Source organism: Microcaecilia unicolor, chromosome 6 (genome assembly GCF_901765095.1).
Source record: "Microcaecilia unicolor chromosome 6, aMicUni1.1, whole genome shotgun sequence".
NCBI classification, from domain to species: Eukaryota; Metazoa; Chordata; class Amphibia; order Gymnophiona; family Siphonopidae; genus Microcaecilia; species Microcaecilia unicolor.
Window position 1 is genome coordinate 307,733,542 of NC_044036.1, and position 19,255 is coordinate 307,752,796.

Genomic DNA, 19,255 nt, shown 5'->3' on the forward strand with positions numbered 1-19,255 from the left:
CACAATAAGCTGTAAAAGAACAGCTGGGTTTCCTTTCTCTAGCTAGTGACAACATTCATAAAAAGACGTGTTCATGAAACTGAATTGCCTTCCGCCATTAATAGTACAGAGAGTATTTCTTATGGCAACATTACTGGCATTGTTTTCTTAAATTCCTTTTTGTGCAAAAGTTTTTTTCATACCAAGAACCAAGCTGGCTACCTTGAAATATCTGGCAGCTGCAAAGTTTATTTATTTATTGCATTTGTACCCCACATTTTCCCACCTATTTGCAGGCTCAATGTGGCTTACATAGTACCCTCAAGGCGTTTGCCCAGTCAGTTAGTAGCAGATACAAGGTTGTATATTGATTGTATGAGTTATAAGTGGAGGATCGTAAGGAATGAGGATTGTCTGTTGTCCATTCCGATTATAGTCATGTTGCTTTGCTTGGGCGAAGAGGTTTACGTGGGGTCATTGTGGTAGGCCGTTTTGAAGAGGTTGGTTTTTAGTGATTTCCTGAAGTGCAGGTGGTCCTGTATTGTTTTCAGAGCTTTTGGGAGGCAATTACATAGTTTTGCGCTTATGTAGGAGAAGCCGGTTGCATAAGTTGTTTTGTTTTTCAGTCCTTTACAATTTGGATAGTGTAGGGTTAGGTAGGATCTTGACGATTTGACCATGTTTCTTATTGGCAGGTCCATAAGGTCTATCATGTATTCTGGGACTACGCCATATATGATTTTGTGGATTAAGGTGCAGATTTTGAAGGTGATCCATTCTTTGATTGGAAGCCAGTGTGTGTAACTTTTCTCGAAGAGGTTTGGCACTTTTGAAGTGTGTTCTGTTGAATATCAGCCTGGCTGCTGTATTTTGAGCAGTCTGGAGTTTTTTAATGAGTTGTTCTTTGCAACCCGTGTAGATTCCGTTGCAGTAATCTGCATGGCTTAGAACCATCGATTGTATTAGATATCGAAAGTTTGCTCTTGGGAAGAAAGGTTTTAGTTGTTTGAGCTTCCACATTGAGTACAACATCTTCTTTGTTACTGAGTTTACTTGGGTCTCGAGAGTAAGATTGAGGTCAAGTGTGACGCCGAGTATTTTCAAACTGTCTGAGGTAGGGAGGGTGTGTCCTGGAGTATTTGTGGTTGTGGGTTTGTAATTGTTATGTTGAGAGGAGAGGATGAGGCAGATGACGTTTAATGTGAGCAAGTGCAAGGTGATGCATGTGGGAAAAAAGAACCCGAATTATAGCTACGTCATGCAAGGTTCCACGTTAGGAGTTACGGACCAAGAAAGGGATCTGGGTGTCGTCGTCGATAATACACTGAAACCTTCTGCTCAGTGTGCTGCTGCGGCTAGGAAAGCGAATAGAATGTTGGGTATTATTAGGAAAGGTATGGAAAACAGGTGTGAGGATGTTATAATGCCGTTGTATTGCTCCATGGTGCGACCGCACCTTGAGTATTGTGTTCAATTCTGGTCGCTGCATCTCAAGAAAGATATAGTAGAATTGGAAAAGGTACAGCAAAGGGCAACTAAAATGATAGCGGGGATGGGACGACTTCCCTATGAAGAAAGACTAAGGAGGCTAGGGCTTTTCAGCTTGGAGAAGAGACGGCTGAGGGGAGACATGATAGAGGTATATAAAATAATGAGTGGAATGGAACAGGTGGATGTGAAGCGTCTGTTCACGCTTTCCAAAAATACTAGGACTAGGGGGCATGCGATGAAACTACAGTGTAGTAAATTTAAAACAAACCGGAGAAAATCTTTCTTCACCCAACGCATAATTAAACTCTGGAATTTGTTGCCGGAGAAAGTGGTGAAGGCGGTTAGCTTAGCAGAGTTTAAAAAGGGGTTAGACGGTTTCCTAAAGGACAAGTCCATTAACCACTACTAAATGGACTTGGGAAAAATCCACAATTCCAGGAATAACATGTATAGAATGTTTGTACATTTGGGAAGCTTGCCAGGTGCCCTTGGCCTGGATTGGCCGCTGTGGTGGACAGGATGCTGGGCTCGATGGACCCTTGGTCTTTCCCAGTGTGGCATTACTTATGTGTTTTTTCAGTGTTTCATTTTAGTAGTTGGAATGAGTTAGCCCAGGAGTCCCATGATGTTCAGGCCATCGTTGATTTTATTGGCTACTAGTAAAAAAGGCCCGTTTCTGACACAAATGAAACGGGCGCTAGCAAGGTTTTCCTCGGAGTGTGTATGTTTGGGAGAGTGTATGTGAGAGTGACTGTTTGAGAGTCAGAGTGAAAGTGTGAGTGTGTGAGAGAGAGAGTGAGTCTGGGTGTGAGTGTGTTTGTGAGAGAGTGTGTGTGTGAGAATGAGAGTGTGTGCAAGTGTGTATGTGAGACAGTGTGAGAGAGAGTGTGTGTGTGTGGGCGAGAGAGAGAGTGTGTGTGAGACACAGATTCTCTGTGAGAGTGAGTGTATGAGACCAAGCGAGTGTGTGAGTGACTGTGTGGCACATAGAGAGTGAATGTGATACAGTGTGAGACAGAGTGTGTGAGAGGGAGAGTCAGAAAGACATTGTATATGAGAGAGAGAGTGTGAGCCCTGCCCTCCCAATCCATGCCCATCTGTCCCCTGCCCCCTCCATTCATCCTTTTCCAGCAATTCCCCTCTCTCCCTTCCATGACCCCCCCCCTCGCATCCATGCTCCTCTCTCTCCCATGTCCCAGCCTGGCCCGCCCTCTTCTCCCCCCCCTTCGCATCCATGCCCCCCCTTCGCATCCATGCTGTCGTTTCTCCCCTGCCCTCCCGCTCCCATTGTTCTACTTTACTGGCCACCCTCTTCTCTCCCCCCAACATCCCTTTTTGTTTTTTTTCTTCTTTTTAAATTTACCTCCGTGGCGGTTCCGGCAGCGAAGCGTCAGGGAAGGAGGCGGTGCTTCCGACGTCTAGCTTTCCCTTCGCTGTGTTCTGCCTTCTTTTGACGTCATCCTTGACGTCAGAAGAAGGCGGAACACAGCGAAGGGAAGGCTAGACGTCGGGAGCGCCGCCTCCTTCCCTGACGCTTCGCTGCCGGAATTGTTTGGGTTTTTTTTTCCGCCCTCGACGTCATGACGTTTGACGCGAGGGCGGGGCAGAGACGGCTGGCTGGCTTGAAGGCTTCACACCACGAATCCACGAACCCTTCAGCCTGGGAGTGACATCAGATGGCTTCAGAACGTTGTCCTCAGAACGTTGAGGGTGCGTTTTATTATATTAGATTTCTGTCAGATCATGTCTGAAGGGGATGTAAATTGTGACATCATCTGCATAAATGAATGGGTTAAGGCCATGATTAGAAAAGGACTTTGCTAGTGGAATCATCATCACGTTGAAGAGTATTGGTGATAGTGGTGATCCCTGGGGTACGCCGTAAACTGCTTTCCACGGTGGTGATATATTTGACTTTGATTTTACTTGATAAGTTCTGGTGGATAGAAAACCTTTGATCCATTTGTTTACGTTTCCTTCAATTCCGAAGTGGCTTAGCAGTCTTAGTAATATGTTGTGGTTTACCATGTCGAATGCACTCGACATGTCGAACTGGAGGAGGAGTATACTTTTGCCTATGGCTATCTCCTGCTTGAATTTGGTCAGAGGGGTGACTGAGTTCACAGGTTTCTCTTTAAAAATGGTAGGGGTGTGCAATCCAAAAATTAACCCACTTAGCTATGCAGGCCCCAGCACTAAATATTTGCCAGGACCCACATAATTATTTTCTAACTTTAAAGCATCTCCCCCAATCTCATTCCTGGCTTCCAAAATAGCCTGTGAGATCTAAAGGCCTTCACCCTGTGGAACGAGCCCTCCCTCAACCTCCCCCCAAAGCTCCAGGTAGGCCCCCTGGTGGTCCATGGGGGTCATTGGGGGTGAGAGAGAAGGCCATTTGTTCCTGCCCCTTGTGGCTTTTCTTAGAAAATGGCTGCCGCGACCTCTTGTGGCAGCTTGCGGTACTACACAAAGTACTGTGGGCTGCCACGAGATGTCACTGCAGCTGTTTGCTGAAGCCAGCCACAAGGGGCAGGAGCAAGGGGGCTTCACTCCTGCCCCCAGTGACCCCCATGGACCACCAGGGACATCAAGTAGGCCCAGGAGGCCTAACTAGAGCCCAGTAGGGTTGGTGGGGGGCTAGTTCTGGGAGGAGGGGAGGGCCTTAGATTCTCGCAGGTGGGTAGGTGGGAGGGGGGCTATTTTGGAGGCTGAGAAGAGGATCGAGGAGGGGGCTTTCAAGTTAGAAAATAGTTGTGCAGGTCCCAGCCCATATTCAGCCAGGGCTACATAACTGCTGCTCCTTGTGACTCTGGGCAAGTCACTTAACCCTCCATTGTCCCAGGTACAAATAAGTACCTGTATATAATGTAAACCGCTTTGAATGTAGTTGGAAAAAAACACAGAAAGGCGATATATTAAGTCCCATTCCCTTAACTGTCTTATGCGGGCCCCGGCTGAATATTGGCCAGAGCCCACATAGGTTCTAGTGGCCAGCCCTACAGAAATTAACCCCCAGTATTCATTACCCGTGCCCGGACATGATCTTGCACGGAATACTGGGGGCTAATCTAGCCAGCAATAGTACGTGTTTAAAAAAACCCTGACTGCTGCTGGCTATATATCAGGGGGGTCTTTTTAAACAGAGCACAAACTGAAACTCTGGGAAACCTACTTCATTCTCTAGAAAGAATAAGTTATTTTACATTTACAATTCATACGCAGGAGTATCTGATCATCAATGTATATATAATGAGTCCTCTCCTACCACTGTGTCAGTGTTTAGAATCTGGTTATTAAGGGGTTGGTTATGTCTGTAGATCCTGCCAGTAAAGTGGAACTATAGTTGTAAGCTGGGTTTCTTGCTAATTCTGCCTATCATTTCCCAGGGGATGAATTAAAATGCAGCACACATCGTGCACAGAGGACAGGATTCACCATGCTCTGGAGCGATGCCTACATGGACTGACCAGAAATGCTACTTTCTCAACCACCTGGACAGGTAAAGATGTCTTTTCTATTTGTTTTTTTGTTGTTGTTGGGGGGGGGGGGGGGATTTTGCTCACCCCTATTCAGTACTAGCTCAAGGTGAGCTACTTTCAGGTACACTGGATATTTCCCTATCCCTGGAGGGCTCACAATTTAAGTTTTGTACCTATGGCAACAGAGGGTTAAGTGACTTGCCCAAGGTCACAAGGAGCAGCAGTGGGATTTGGACACCTCTGGATGCTAAGACGGGTGCTCTAACCACTAGGCCACTCCTCCACTCCTATTACAATGAAGACCCCTTCTGGAGAATTAAGGTTGCTAGTACAAAGAGTACATTTTGGGCCTGAGCCTTTGCTGCCACCCATTCACTTAGTGTTAAGGTGTCACGCGCGTGTAAACAATGTTCTAAATTGGCGTGCGTTGGGCGCACATAGACACCTATGCGGCTTAGTAAAAGGGCCCCTTATCTTGTTATCAGACTGTCCCAACGGGAGCCCATTTCACATCCTCTTCTTAAGGGGAAGTCCTCATTCCCCTTAATTGGTCTCATTCTCAGTAGCACCACTATCCATTCGTACTGCTCAGCTGTTTGGGTTTCAGCAACAACTGAGGCTCTTTTTCCTTCCGTTAATGGATAAGAACAGTAAAATATGATGAACAATTAAAAACTGCTCATATAGATTCCCTGAACAGACTAGGAAGCTTGGATTGATCACTATCGATTGATTTTTGAGTGGATACTTTGTGGCCGTGATCATTTTATCATTTTCTTCATTTGATATTGCAACATTAGCACATGGACAAACAAAGCAACACTGGGCCTTCAAGACTAGGACAACAGGAGAACTTTATTAGCAGATGACCCGACACGGGCTGTGTTCCGGCATCAAAAGACGCCTGCCTCAGGGGCCTAATAACTTTGGTTGTATGCTGGTTTACCCTCTCTATATGTACTGAACATTAGCACATGGCAATAAATACATAAAATAGAAAATCAGCCAGTTTACAGCTAGAAACCTGCACCAGGGCATGCTAAGAGCCACCGTTTGTCACAGCTAAGTAAAATGGTCCCTTAGATTTCTCTTACGCACCCTGGAGATATAGCTGTGGATCTCAGGTAGACTTTGCCAGCAGCAAATGTTGCCCAAAAAAAGTTCTTATGGCAAAAGGCTGGTAAAGCATAGAAAGTGAACTTGAAAGCATAAATAGCTACCATGAAGGTTCATCCCTCAGAACTACACAGGCATTATTTTTTAATAGCAATGGACACTACCCAAAATCAGAAGGAGAAATAAAATGTGTAGTTCTCTTTATGCACTTCCTTCCCCATCCAGATGGATCACTAAGATAGTAATGTCAGCAGAAGTCCACGTTTGCACAATACACCCATTCAGAAAGAAAAGCACTGGAGAGGGACTTGCCAGACCTGTCCTGGTCACCCTCCACGGCCAATAAGATTTGTCAGAATTCCTATAATAAGGGAGTAATGTAAAGCCTGTCTCATAAAACTGCAAGACTGCATATGTGCGCATGGAAAGTCTGCATCCACATTTGCATGATCTGCATAGGCATTTCCAGGAGCATTGGAGCCCGCCCGTTTACTAAAGGGTTGCCACGTGGCAACCTGGAACTACTGCTGGCCCAACACAGATGCTGGGCGGCAGTTCCACCCTCAGCAGGCACCATTTCCGGTGCTAACGGAAATATATATTTTTTAAAATTCTTTATTTATAATTTCAAAATTTTAACATCACAAGAAAAACTTGTTACAGAAAATCAGACATAAAGTAAAATATTAGGATAAATTATCCTTAGAAAATCTTTATAATCTTATATTGTTTGTCTTCTTTAAATCACTAATAAGCATATAGAGGGGGGCATGAAACATAATAAGGGAAATCTAAACAGGTATAAATTCAGGAATAGGCTTAACACGCATTTTCATACCTATTTCAACTACTTCTAATCAATTGTCAGCTGCCGCAGATGGTTTCCTAGAATCCAGAAACACTCTTAACTGCTCTGGCAGAAAAAATATATATTTAAGTCCTTGATATTTCAGAACACACTTACTAGGATAATTCAAAAAGAATGAAGCACCTATATCTAAAGTTTCTTTTCTCATACTCAGAAACAATTTCCTAAGTTCTTGTGTCTGCTTTGTAACATCCTGATATATTCGTACTGTTTTACCATAAAACAAATCATTCATTTTTCGGAAATATATTTTTTTTGCTAACGGAAATATTGAAAAAAATATTTTCGCGGGGGGGGGGGGGGGGGGGGTTACCCGGCAGTAATTGGGCAGCATCGTGTGCTGCCCAGTTACTGCCGGGTTAGCGTGGGAGCCATTACCACCACCTCGATGAGTGCTGGTAAGTGCTATTCCCCCCCCCTCCCCCACACACACACACACAAAATGGCCGCATGGCCATTTCATTTGTGGCTATTTTCACCCACTGCGGTAAAAGGGGCCCTGGCGTGTGGTAAAAAACAGCCGATGGCCGCTAGCGCAGGGCCCCTTTTGCCGCAGCTTAGTAAAAGGGTTCCATAGTTTGCACAGCAGAGGCAGAGTTGCAATTCACAAACATATTTTGGTCAAAAGTGAACATGTGGCAAAATAAAAATTGGTGCATGTCCATTTTGGGCCCGAGACCTTACCACCACCCACTGGCTTGGCAGTAAGGTCTCATGCGCTAACCGGGTGGTAACTGTCAGCACATGTACAATGCCGATTACTGCCCAGTTAGCGCAGCGTGCTTGAAAATAAAATATATTTTCCGGCGCACATGGAGGAACATAATCGAACGGGGATGACCATCTCTAAGGGTGCCCATCTCTAAGGACGGTGCCACGAAGGGGCGAGGAAACCCATATTATCGAAACAAAATGGGCGTCCATCTTTCATTTCGATAATACTGTCGGGGATGCCCAAATCTCAACATTTAGGTCAACCTTAGAGATGGGTGACCTTAAAGATGGGCGACCTCGGTTTTCGCCGATAATGGAAACTGAGGACGCCCATCTCAAAAACGACCAAATCCAAGGCATTTGGTCATGGGAGGAGCCAGCATTCGTACTGCACTGGTCCCCCTGACATGCCAGGACACCAACCGGGCACCCTAGGGGGCACTGCAGTGGACTTCCTAAATTGCTCCCAAGTCCATAGCTCCCTTCCCTTGTGTGCTGAGCCCCCCCAAAACCCCAAAACCCACTCCCCACAACTGTACAACACTACCATAGGGGGTCCCAGAAAACAGCAAGGCAAACAATCTGCGAAATCCAACGTGGAAAATGAGCAAGCAGATCAGTATATTATCCAAAATATTTTATTAAAGATACCGTAAATAGGACAGTTGCCCAACACAGGCCGTGTTTCACCCAAAAAAGGGCTGCATTAGGGGCTATAATAAACAAACATATTAAATTATAGAATCTGAACATTATAAAAACAAATCAATGATATTTACTATTACAAATTACAAATTAAACCAAACATAAAATGTAAAATATGTAAAACATAGGCATGAATTATAAAATGTACGTGTAAAACATAGACATGAATTGTTAACAATGAGAGTCACTTTCAATTTAAAAAAATGGATAAAAACAAAAATATACAAAATATTTATAAATATATAATTATAATAATCAAATGAATTAGACAATAACATAGGAAAATATAACATAAAATATATATATAAATATATATATATATATTTTTTTTTTCCTGTCCGTGGAGGGCTCACAATATTTAAAAAAATTTTGCAAACAGCTGCAGTGAGACCTGAACTAGCAACTTTTGGATCTCTATAATAAGTTGTTTTAACCACTAGGCTATTCTTTCACCTGGATTGTTATGTGATCATCTATATATATAAAAGGCACTTTGAAGCCTCAAGCCGGAAACTTGAGGCGCCAGAGATATCCGGTTTGGCCTGCAGGCTCCAGTCACTGTAGCTCCGCCCTCGCGTCAAAACGCGATGACGTTGAGGGCGGGGCGGCCCTCGCAACCACGTCACTGAGGGACGAAGGGACGAAGAGGAGAGGTGTGCAACTCGGAACGGAGGCACGGAGGGGGTGTCTGCAACTCGGGAGGGAGGGAGGACGGGAGGGGATTACCCTGCTAGCGCCCGTTTCATTTTTGCCAGAAACGGGCATTTCTTACTAGTTTTATAATATGGGCATTCCTCTGCTGCCACCCAGACATCTATGTTCCTGGTTTTGACCTGTTCATAATTTGGACTTTTCCTTTTGTAAAATCGATGTCCACGCTGGACGTTTCCAGCTCGCATCTATTTTAGAACAGGCTTTCTAAAATACCCTTCTGAGTCACGCCACAGAAAGATTCTGGCATGGAACGGTAACTGTAGCTCTTTGGCTGTGAATCCTGTTGATGTTACTGTTGTGGGTTATATTATTTGCATTTGCAAATAGAGATTCAGAGCTGGGGGTTAGGTTCAGCCCATAAGACTGTGGGAGAGGGAGGAAAGCCTGTCTGGTAACTGCAGACCGTAAAAGAGATTTTGCATTTTCTTTAACAGGGTTTTCACTACATGTAAATATATACAACAAGAAATGGACTTCTGGGAATGTTTATTATCCAGTTTTCTTCAGGTTTGTGCCCCAGATAGCAGAGCACAACCCCTGTGTCACACTGTTTCTGTGCTCTCAGTGTCTCCCCCCCCCCCAAAAAAAAAAACAAAAAACCTTTGTCTATCTTGTAGAGAACAGGTTCACGTACTGTCTCAGGATCAGCCCTTTCTGCAAATATTCAGAATTCAGCCCCCTCTCCCTCCACTGACTCATCACATGGCATTTTAAAGTTTTTCGTTTTTATAAAGTTAGTGTGTTATGTAGTTTATAGTCTATAATAAATAGGTTTGGGATGAAATAGTATAAATCGGTAAATAAAAACTGTGAAATAATATAAAATTATATAATTATAAATTAATGGAAGGTTCAGCACAATTTCCCCTTGCAGTGGAGATGGGTACTGGACAGCATTTCCTTCCTCTCTCCCTCCCCCTAACCTGCAGCATCCCTGCTTTCTCCTCCTACCTTTCTCCAGCATCCTCCTCTCGCTCACCTCTTGCCCAGCAGTTTCCATCCCTGCTTACTCCCCCTCTGTCCAACATCCTCCCTCTCTCACTCCTTGCCCACTCGTTTCTATTCCTTTCTCCCCCTACCCTTTGTCCAGCATCCCCCTCTCTCTCACCCCTTCTCAGCCATATCCATTCCTGCTTTCTCTCCCACTCTCTATCTAGCATCCCTCCCTCTCCTACCACTTCCTCAGCAGTTTCCATCCCCTCTTTATTCCCCTCTGTCTAGATCCCCCTCTGTCCCATCTCTTGCCCAGCGGTTTCCATCCCTGCTTTCTCCCCCTCTGTCCAGCATTGCCCCCTCTCTCACCACTTGCCCAGCCGTTTCCATTCCTGCTTTTCCCCTTACCCTCTGTCCAACATCCCCCTCTCTCCAGTCCTACCCCTTGCCCAGCAATTTCCATCCCCTCTTTCTCCCCCTATGCCCTGCCCATCATCCCCTTCTCCCCCCAGCCCTTGCTATGGTATCCCTCTTTATTTTTCTGTCTCTCTTCACCCCTTTTCTCCTGCTATAGCGACAGCTGTGGCACAAGTTTTACACCTCCTCCTCCTCCCCTTCCTCATCCTCCTCCTCCTCCTCCTCCTCCTCCTCATTTCAGCAATGAGCTTCTGCACATGTCTGGCTCATGCACAGCTGGCCCTTCAGCACCTGCACCCATGGAACAGAGCCTCCAGCTGTGGGTTTCAAACTTTGTTTTCCTTGAGTTCTAGTGGAAAAACCTTAAGCCCTGTGATCCAAACAGTATCTTTTGACCTGAGCTTTCATAAATTAACAGTGAGAGGCAAAATTGCTATTTTTAACCCTCTCATTCAGTGTAAAAAATGTAACGAAGGATGCTATATTGGAGAAACAGGCCAGATGCTTAAGACAAGATTCAATTTACATAGACATCATATGAACAATACTGGTGCCAGCAGGGTTCCCACTGCCTGTTGGTCAACATTTTACAGGACCAGGACACTGTACCAGTGACTTCACAGTGAGAATCCTGAAAGGTAACTTTAAAACCATACAAGAACGTAAGACCTTTGAAGTCAGAATGATTGAATATTTTAACACCCAACAGAAAGGACTTAACAAGGATCTGGGGTTCCTAGCCCATTATAAACCATAAAGCTGTATGTCTCTGTTGATCACCCTCCCCTCACCTATCCACACCCATCCTGTTAGAATATCAATGATATGCTTTGATGTCCCCAGTGCATACCTCTGACCCACCCCCATCCTCCCACCCTGTCAGACTGTCATAGTAATTTTTGAATGTTTTCACTTATATACACTGTCAGCTAGCACATTTGCTTATTTCCGATCTGAGGAAGAAGGGCAACCTTCGAAAGCTAATCAAGAAATGTATTAAGTTATGTCCAATAAAAAAGGTATCATCTTATTTTCTTTTCCATGTTTTATTTTGTTTGATTTCTATAGATTCTACATGGAATGTTGCTATTCCACTAGCAACATTCCATGTAGAAGTCGGCCCTTGTAGATCACCAATGTGGCCGCGCAGGCTTCTGCTTCTGTGAGTCTGACGTCCTGCACGTACGTGCAGGACGTCAGACTCACAGAAACAGAAGCCTGCGCAGCCTTCTACATGGAATGTTGCTAGTGGAATAGCAACCAGGGCCGTGCCTAGGGTCTCTGGTGCCCCCCTGCAGACTATCAGTTGGCGCCCCCCCCCCCCCCCCCCCCCCCCCGGTCTAGTATAAAATGCCATAAATAAATATAAACTTTTAACGTTGAGAACCTGATTATCAAGTGCACATATTCCAAACACTATAATGAAAATAAAATGATTTTTTCTACCTTTGTTGTCTGGTGACTTTGTTTTTCTGATCATGCTGGCCCAGTACCTGATTCTGCTGCTATCTGTCCTCTTAATTCCATTTCCAGGTCTTCCTTTCCATTTATTTCTTTACTTTCCTCCTTTCTTGCCTTACATTGGTAAGTAAAAGCTGGGTCCTCTGCAGACTTGATTGTCCAGTGGATCCAGCTTCTGCCTATTTTCTCCATCAATGTTCAGGTTTTCTCCCTTTTCCCTCATCTCATCTGCTTCCTCTCTCTTCCCTCCCCTCCATCCATGTCGATCATTTCTTCTCTCTCCCTTCCCCTCCATCCATCTGCATGCCTTCCTCTGTCTTCCTTCCCCTCCATCCATGTTCAGAATTTCTCCCCTTCATCCATGTGCATCTCCTTCCTGTCTTCCCTCCCCTCCATCCATGTCCAGCAACCCTCCTCTCCCCACCTGCCTTCCCCTCCATCCACCCATGTCCAGCACCTTCCCTCTTTCTCTCTACCCTTCCAGCCAGTGTCATCCCTCTTTCTCTCTCCATCCTTCCACCCATTACCCTCTCCCAATCCTTCCGTCCATTGTCTCCCTCTAGCTCCCCCTTCCTTCTAGACAGTTCTCTTTCTCGACCCTTTTTCCATTCAGCATGTCCTCTCTCTCCCCATCCTTCCAGTGTCTTTCCTCTTTCCCTCCCTACCAGCGTCTTCCTCATTCTGACCCCTCCTTCCAGCATTTTTCCTTTCTCCCTCCTTTCATCCAGCCTTTCTCAGTCTGACAGCTAGGGTCTTTCCCAGTTTCTCCCCAGCAGCTTCTCTCTCTCCTACCCATGTCCCCTCTTTCCACTCATCTCTCTCTCTCTTGTACCCCCTTCCATCCAGCATCTTCTCTCTAGCTCTCCCCTGCTCTTTTCCATGTCCTGGCTCTCCCCTGCTCTTTTCCATGGCCCCTCTTTCTCTCCCCATCTCTTTCTGGCTCTCCCCTGATTTTTTCCATGTCCCTGGCTCTCCCCTGATTTTTTCCATGTCCCTGGCTCTCCCCTGCTCTTTTCCATGGCCCCTCTTTCTCTCCCCATCTCTTTCTGGCTCTCCCCTGCTTTTTTTCCATGTCCCTGGCTCTCCCCTGCTTTTTTCCATGTCCCTGGCTCTCCCCTGTTCTTTTCCATGGCCCCTCTTTCTCTCCCCATCTCTTTCTGGCTCTCCCCTGCTTTTTTCCATGTCCCTGGCTCTCCCCTGCTCTTTTCCATGGCCCCTCTTTCTCTCCCCATCTCTTTCTGGCTCTCCCCTGCTTTTTTCCATGTCCCTGGCTCTCCCCTGCTCTTTTCCATGGCCCCTCTTTCTCTCCCCATCTCTTTCTGGCTCTCCCCTGCTCTTTTCCATGTCCATGGCTCTCTGCTGCTCTTTTCCATGTCCCCTCTTTCTCTCCCTCCTCCTACCGTTTCCAGCCACGTTCTCTTCTCTCCCTCCGGGCCTCTTTACAGTTCCAGTTACCCAGTTCCAGGCTGGAAATTTTGGGACAGTCCTGCATTTCTGCCCATTCTATGCTGTTGCATTATGGGACTCGAAGCACTCAATGGGCACTAGAAATCCCACACTGTTTTGGGATATAAGTTCAAAACCAGGATTGCCCCAAAATCTCCAGCCTGGAACTGAATAGCTTGGCATCTCTGCAGCTCTGCCCTTCCCTACCCTTCATGCCCCAACATCTGCCCTGCCCTTGCCTACCCCTTTCCCCATCCTTCCTTGTAACTCAACATCAGTCCTGTCCTTCCCTTCCCCCATAGCTCAGCATCAGCTCTCCTACCTACTCATAGTTGGGAACAGTCCTGCCCTTCCCTCCCCCATAGTCTAACATCTCCTCTTCCCTTCTTACAGATGGACCACACATCGGGGGTCCCTTATTTCTAATCTTTTTGCTATTGTTTTCAATAGCATTTACTATCATTGTGGGTTAAGTCTAGATAGCCTCCCCCCCCCCAGTCCAGCACCGCTGTTTTCCCTCTCTCCAACCCCCCCCCCCCCCCGAGCACCGCTGTTTCCCCCCTCTCTCTCCAACGCTTTGTTTTCCCCTTTTTCTCTCCCCCAAGTCCAGCGCCATTTTGTTCCCCCCTCCTATCTCTCCCCGTGTCCAGCGCCCCTTTTGTCACTCTTCCCTCCACGGACCGTCAAACCTTACCTTAACAAAGACGAAAGCACACTGCCCACATCCTTCCCTCGCTCCTCCGAGTCCTGCTCTCGCTCACACACTTCCTGTTTGCGCGAGGGTGGGACTCGTGAATGACGAAAGCAGAGGGAAGGATCCGACGCCGGCTGGGCTCAAATCAGCTTCTTATTGCTGCAACAAAGTAAGAGAAAACTTGACAGTCGGGGCCCGGGGGTGGGAGGATGAGAGGGAGAACGGAACGTGGTTGGTGGTAGGCTTGGGAAGGGGCTGGGTCTCGGGAGGCGTGTTGCGGAACGGTAGGTGGGAGGAAAGGGAGGGGAGGAAGCACAAATTTAAAAAAATGTGCCTGTGCCTGCCTGCATTTTTTTAAAAAATCCGTTTTTAGTTACGCCACTGCCCGGGGGAGGATATGCGAGGGGATGTTGGGTGGGCGGGCTCTAGCGCTGCTGTCGGGGTCCGGGAGCTGAGGTAGGTGGCGGCGGTAAGCATGGCGCGGCGGCGCCCTCCAGAGGTCGGCGCCCTCCTGCCATGCTTACCTCGCTTACCGGGTTGGCACGGCCCTGATAGCAACATTCCATGTAGAATCTCCAATAGTAGCAACAGAATCTCAATAGTAGCAACATTCCATGTAGAATCTCCAATAGTAGCAAGATTCCATGTAGAATCTCCAATGGTATCTATTTTACTGTCATAGTAATGCTTGAATGTTTTCACTTATATACACTGTCAGCTAGCACATTTGCTTATTTCCGATCTGAGGAAGAAGGGCAACCTTCGAAAGCTAATCAAGAAATGCATTAAGTTATGTCCAATAAAAAAGGTATCATCTTATTTTCTTTTCCATGTTTTATTTTGTTTGATTTCTATTGATAACCTTAAGAGTGGACTAACACGGCTACCACACTCCTCTACTCAAGTAATAACTAAAACTGCACATTGCTTGTTATATGTAAACCATTTTAAACACAGTGAGGGGAATCTTCAAAAGCATGAAGCTTAAAAAACTAAGCATGATTACCAAAGAAGGAAAAAATCCCTACGACCAAGATCAGCAGGAACAAAACCATAGAGGAGAACAAGAACCACATGTGGAACCAAAAGGACTTTATTAACAGCGTCAACAGCATATACACAGTGACCCGACACGGCCGTGTTTCGGCCCAAACATTGCCTGCATCAGGAGTCTACGCACTCTCTCAGTGGTTGTGTTTGTGATTTGATGCAAAAATGAACACTGATCAAAAATCCTCAGTCCACTGGCCGCTAGGATAAATACTTAACATGTGATTCCAAAAGCAATATAGCAATGGCCAGTGAACTGAGGATTTTTGACCAGTGCTCACTTTTGCATCAAATCGGAAACGCAACCACTGATGCAGGCAATGTTTGTGCCGAAACACGGCTGTGTCGGGTCGCCGTTTATAAAAAAAAACTAAGCCCCCATCCCTGTCTAGGAAAGAAAAGGGATGTGCACAGTTTCCTGGGTATTTACAAGAGGCTTCTCAAACATAAAATACCTATGCGGATGTGCAGAAGTACATCTATATTTTCTGGTACAAACAGTGGGAACAGTAAATTTACAACAACAAAAAAAGTGGAGAAAAGAGTGTGGCTTCATCAGGGTACTGCATGTACAAGTGCCGATTTTGTTACTTACACATGTAACGACCGGCACATACACACGGAAGTGCCAGATTTTGTGAAACTGCATAGATGAGAGGAGTCAGTTAAGAAATTACGGGCCCAATAAACCGGGCTTGCAACCAGTTTCATTTAGATTGGTTTTAGTCAGGGCTGCCGCGAGGGGGGGCAGGGGGGACAAAATTCCCCGGGCCTCCAAGGGAGGCCCAGCGCCTGGGTCAGGCCGCCGATGCTGCAGTCTCCTGTCTCACCTGCCTGCCCTCTGCTCCATCCGCCACCGGACCCCCTGCATTAAAATTGGCAGCGCCTCAGCTCCATTTGGAAAGGCAGATCACCTCCCTTCGGGCCCTCCCTGTGTCCCGCCCTCGTGGAAACCGGAAGTTACATCAGACGTGGGCGGGACACAGTGAAGGAAGGCCCGAAGGGAGGCGATCTGCCTTTCCAAATGGAGCTGAGGTGCTGCCGATTTTAATACAGGGGGCCCGGTGGCGGACGGAGCCGAGGGCAGGCAGGTGAGACCAGGGACTGCAGCAGTGGCGGGGGGGGGGCGGCGAGGGTGTCGGCAGGGGGGGGGGCCTGGTGGCCCTGCCCCAGGCCCGGCTTAGTCTCTCGGCGGCCCTGGTTTTAGCCAGTCTAAATGAAGCATTTTTTTTTTGCTGCTAATGCACAGAGTTTTTCGGCCACTGCTTTACTCTGCACGAAAGCAGATGCTAATGAACTCGCTTATATTAAAATGAACTCATAGGGCGGCTTTTACAGCAGCACTTGCTTCCTAACTTCTGCTTAGGTGGAAGCAGCAGCTTTTGCTCTCCCACACACACACTTAACCGTGTTGCTTCCTACTTCCAGCCACTGCCAAAATGTTATCTTGCTTCCCCCCCCCCCCCTTCACAGGATATGTGCACAAGAGCTGTGTCTACCTCATAGCTCTTGTGCACATGCACCAGAAAATTCTGAGTTTGTTTGCTGAACAATGCTCAGCACTATCAGCGTGCATATCATTTGCATGCTGTTAATGCTGAGCATTGGTCACGAAGAAAAAAACAATCAGTGCCCCACTTGTTTTTTTCCTTCACTGTAGAAAACAGCACCGAAGTTCTGCACATCTCCCCCTCAGTTGTAAAACTCAGATTTCTGGATTTTTGAGATAGTAACTTGGCTACAATCTAACAAGTGCAAGGATGCGATCTGACTTTTTGAGGGTCACACAGTGACTCGTAGATATGAAATTGGACTCAGGATTTCTGTTGCTGTCAATTTCTTTCGCCTAATAACAATATTGCATTGCCCTGCAGGGATATCACCTATGATATTTTGACATAGTATATATTGATGCCTGTAGTTTGGTTTTTTTTTTAAATGATTTTAAGTAAGGTTTGAGAATAACACTGGCCTGTGTTCTTTTTGGAAGCTGGACTTTGCTTGAACTGCTGGAGTCTACAGGAGCTGGTCAGCCGGGACCCAGCAAACTTCCTCATCCTTCTAGACAAGATTCTGGAACAAACCAAGCAGGTAAGAGGAGGCTGAAGAAATCTGTTGGCAAAGATTGCTGTGACCATACACACAAGCCGTAAAATGGTTGGGGACCGTAAAGAGAAACTTTCTGGAAAAAAAACCCCAAAATTAATTAAATAAAAGCAAGCTTCAGGGATTCAGGATGGTTTCTTAAGTTTCGCAGTTTTTAAGAAGAAGATAAAAACACTGAGTTAAAAACATTCCCAGCAGGTTTTCTAAGCAGACAAACATATAAGGGTTTGATGTTCAACGCAAGAGCGTAGGCAGACCTCAAGGTGGGAGGGGGCCAGAGCCCAAGGAGGAAGGACAAATTTTGGTCACTGCCCTGCCACCCCCCTCCCCCTGCCACCTCGCCACCCCCCCTCCGCTGTAACATCTTGGCTGGCGGGGGTCCCAACCCCCACCAGCTGAAGCACCACCACCACAAATGCCTTCATCCAATGCTGGACTCTGGTGCTGCCGCATTGCCTGCCCTTCTCTCTCTTCCCCTCACGTCTGGCATGCTCAATTTCACTAAAAGGAGCGCACCCAACGTGAGGGGAAGAGAGAGCAGGGCAGGCAATGCAGCGCCCCCGCCAGCCAACCAGGAGCCCAGAGCAAATTTGGGGGATCCAGGCCCCTGTGGCCCCACCTAGCTATGCCATTAGTTCAATGGGGTTAAGCAATCAGGAGATGATCCTGTCTCCGTAAATGCTACTCAGAGGGCCATCCCCAGATATTCAGGCACGAAATGCATGATAATTAAAGTGCAGTAAATACAGTGCCCAGAATCTGCCCTGCATCAGGGCCGCAAAGAGGGGGGGAAGGGGGACAAAATTCCCTGGGCCCGGGCCTCCAAGGGGGCCCAGCGCTGCAGTCCCCGGTCTCACCCGCCCGCCCCTGGCTCTGTCAACAGCCCTCCTTCGGGCCCCCTGCATTCAAATCACAGCACCTCACCTCTGTGTGAAAGTGCAGCGGCAGATCACTTCCCTTCGGGCCTCCCTCCCTGTGTCCCGCCTTCGTCTGATGTAACTTCCTGTTTCCTTGAGGGCGGGACACAGGGCGGGAAGGCCCGAAGGGAGGCGATCTGCTGCTGCGCTTTCACACGGAGGTGAGGCGCTGTGATTTGAATGCAGGGGGCCTGGTGGAGGATGGAGGGGGTCTTTCGGTGGGGGTGGGTGGGTGGAGACTGGGGACTGCGGCGCAGCGGCCTCGGGGGGGCAGGGCCCTGGGGCAGCCTTGCCCCAGGTCCGGCCCAGTCTGTCGGCAGCCCTGCCCTGCATTTATCACAAGAGGCAAGTAGCTACCTGCGTACATCTAGTAGCACTTTAGAAATGATAAGTAGTAGTAGTAGCTACCACACGGGGTCCATGCACCAGTAGATAGAGTAGTACTGCTGCTAGGGGTCATCCTTCTGCATAACTATGAGGCTACCACTAGGGGTCATCAGTGCCATTGTGAAACCAGGAGCTGGACAGGGTGAAAGCAGAGGGCGGCTGCTCCCATCCTGTGCCACTAGGCTACCACAGAACAGAATTTCTAGGGGGAATCAGGAAGGAATGGGTTCTGCTGTTGAAGGTAGGGGTCTGCTCAGGAGTGGGATTTGCTGTTGGGGGAGCTGGTGTTATGGGGTGTTGGTGGGAATTGAAGCACTAGGGAGGATCAGGATGGGGTTGACCTGCCATAGTTGCGGTTTTCTGTATTTCTGTACGGTCGCGACAGTTGTAGGACTGTCCTGCAGTACCACATCTTGAGGTAGCTTTAAGTGCAGCTGCGCCATTGGCAGTCATTTCAGCTAGCGTGTGACAATAACCTGTATGCTAGCTGTCACAGCTGGCCATGTCTCCACCAACCCTATCATACCCACAACCCTCTCCTATCCACTTTCAGCAGCTAGTGTGAGATTGTTTTACCACACTGGCCGGTTTTAAAGCATTGTAGCCCTTAGCACAGATCTATGCTAATGTCTACTGCACAGCAGGACCACCGAGAGACTGAACCAGGCCCGGGGGCAGGGCCGCCGCCGCCTCCCTCCCCCAAAATCATCATCCGCTGCCCCCCCCCCCCCCCCCCAAATGCAGCTGCAACACAGAATTGAAGTACCTTGGCTGGCGG

The 19,255-nt window shown here is 47.4% G+C and overlaps 1 protein-coding gene across 1 annotated transcript in view; it reads left to right on the plus strand.

The window, feature by feature from the left end:
- PIK3R5 (phosphoinositide-3-kinase regulatory subunit 5) overlaps nucleotides 1-19,255 on the plus strand; it is a 174,934-nt gene that overhangs the window by 79,398 nt on the left and 76,281 nt on the right. Inside the window, exons 2-3 of the mRNA XM_030206308.1 lie at nucleotides 4,857-4,969; nucleotides 17,058-17,158. Of these exons, the coding sequence (XP_030062168.1) occupies nucleotides 4,870-4,969; nucleotides 17,058-17,158 (201 nt within the window). The 5' untranslated portion in view covers nucleotides 4,857-4,869. The remainder of the gene's footprint in view (nucleotides 1-4,856; nucleotides 4,970-17,057; nucleotides 17,159-19,255) is intronic.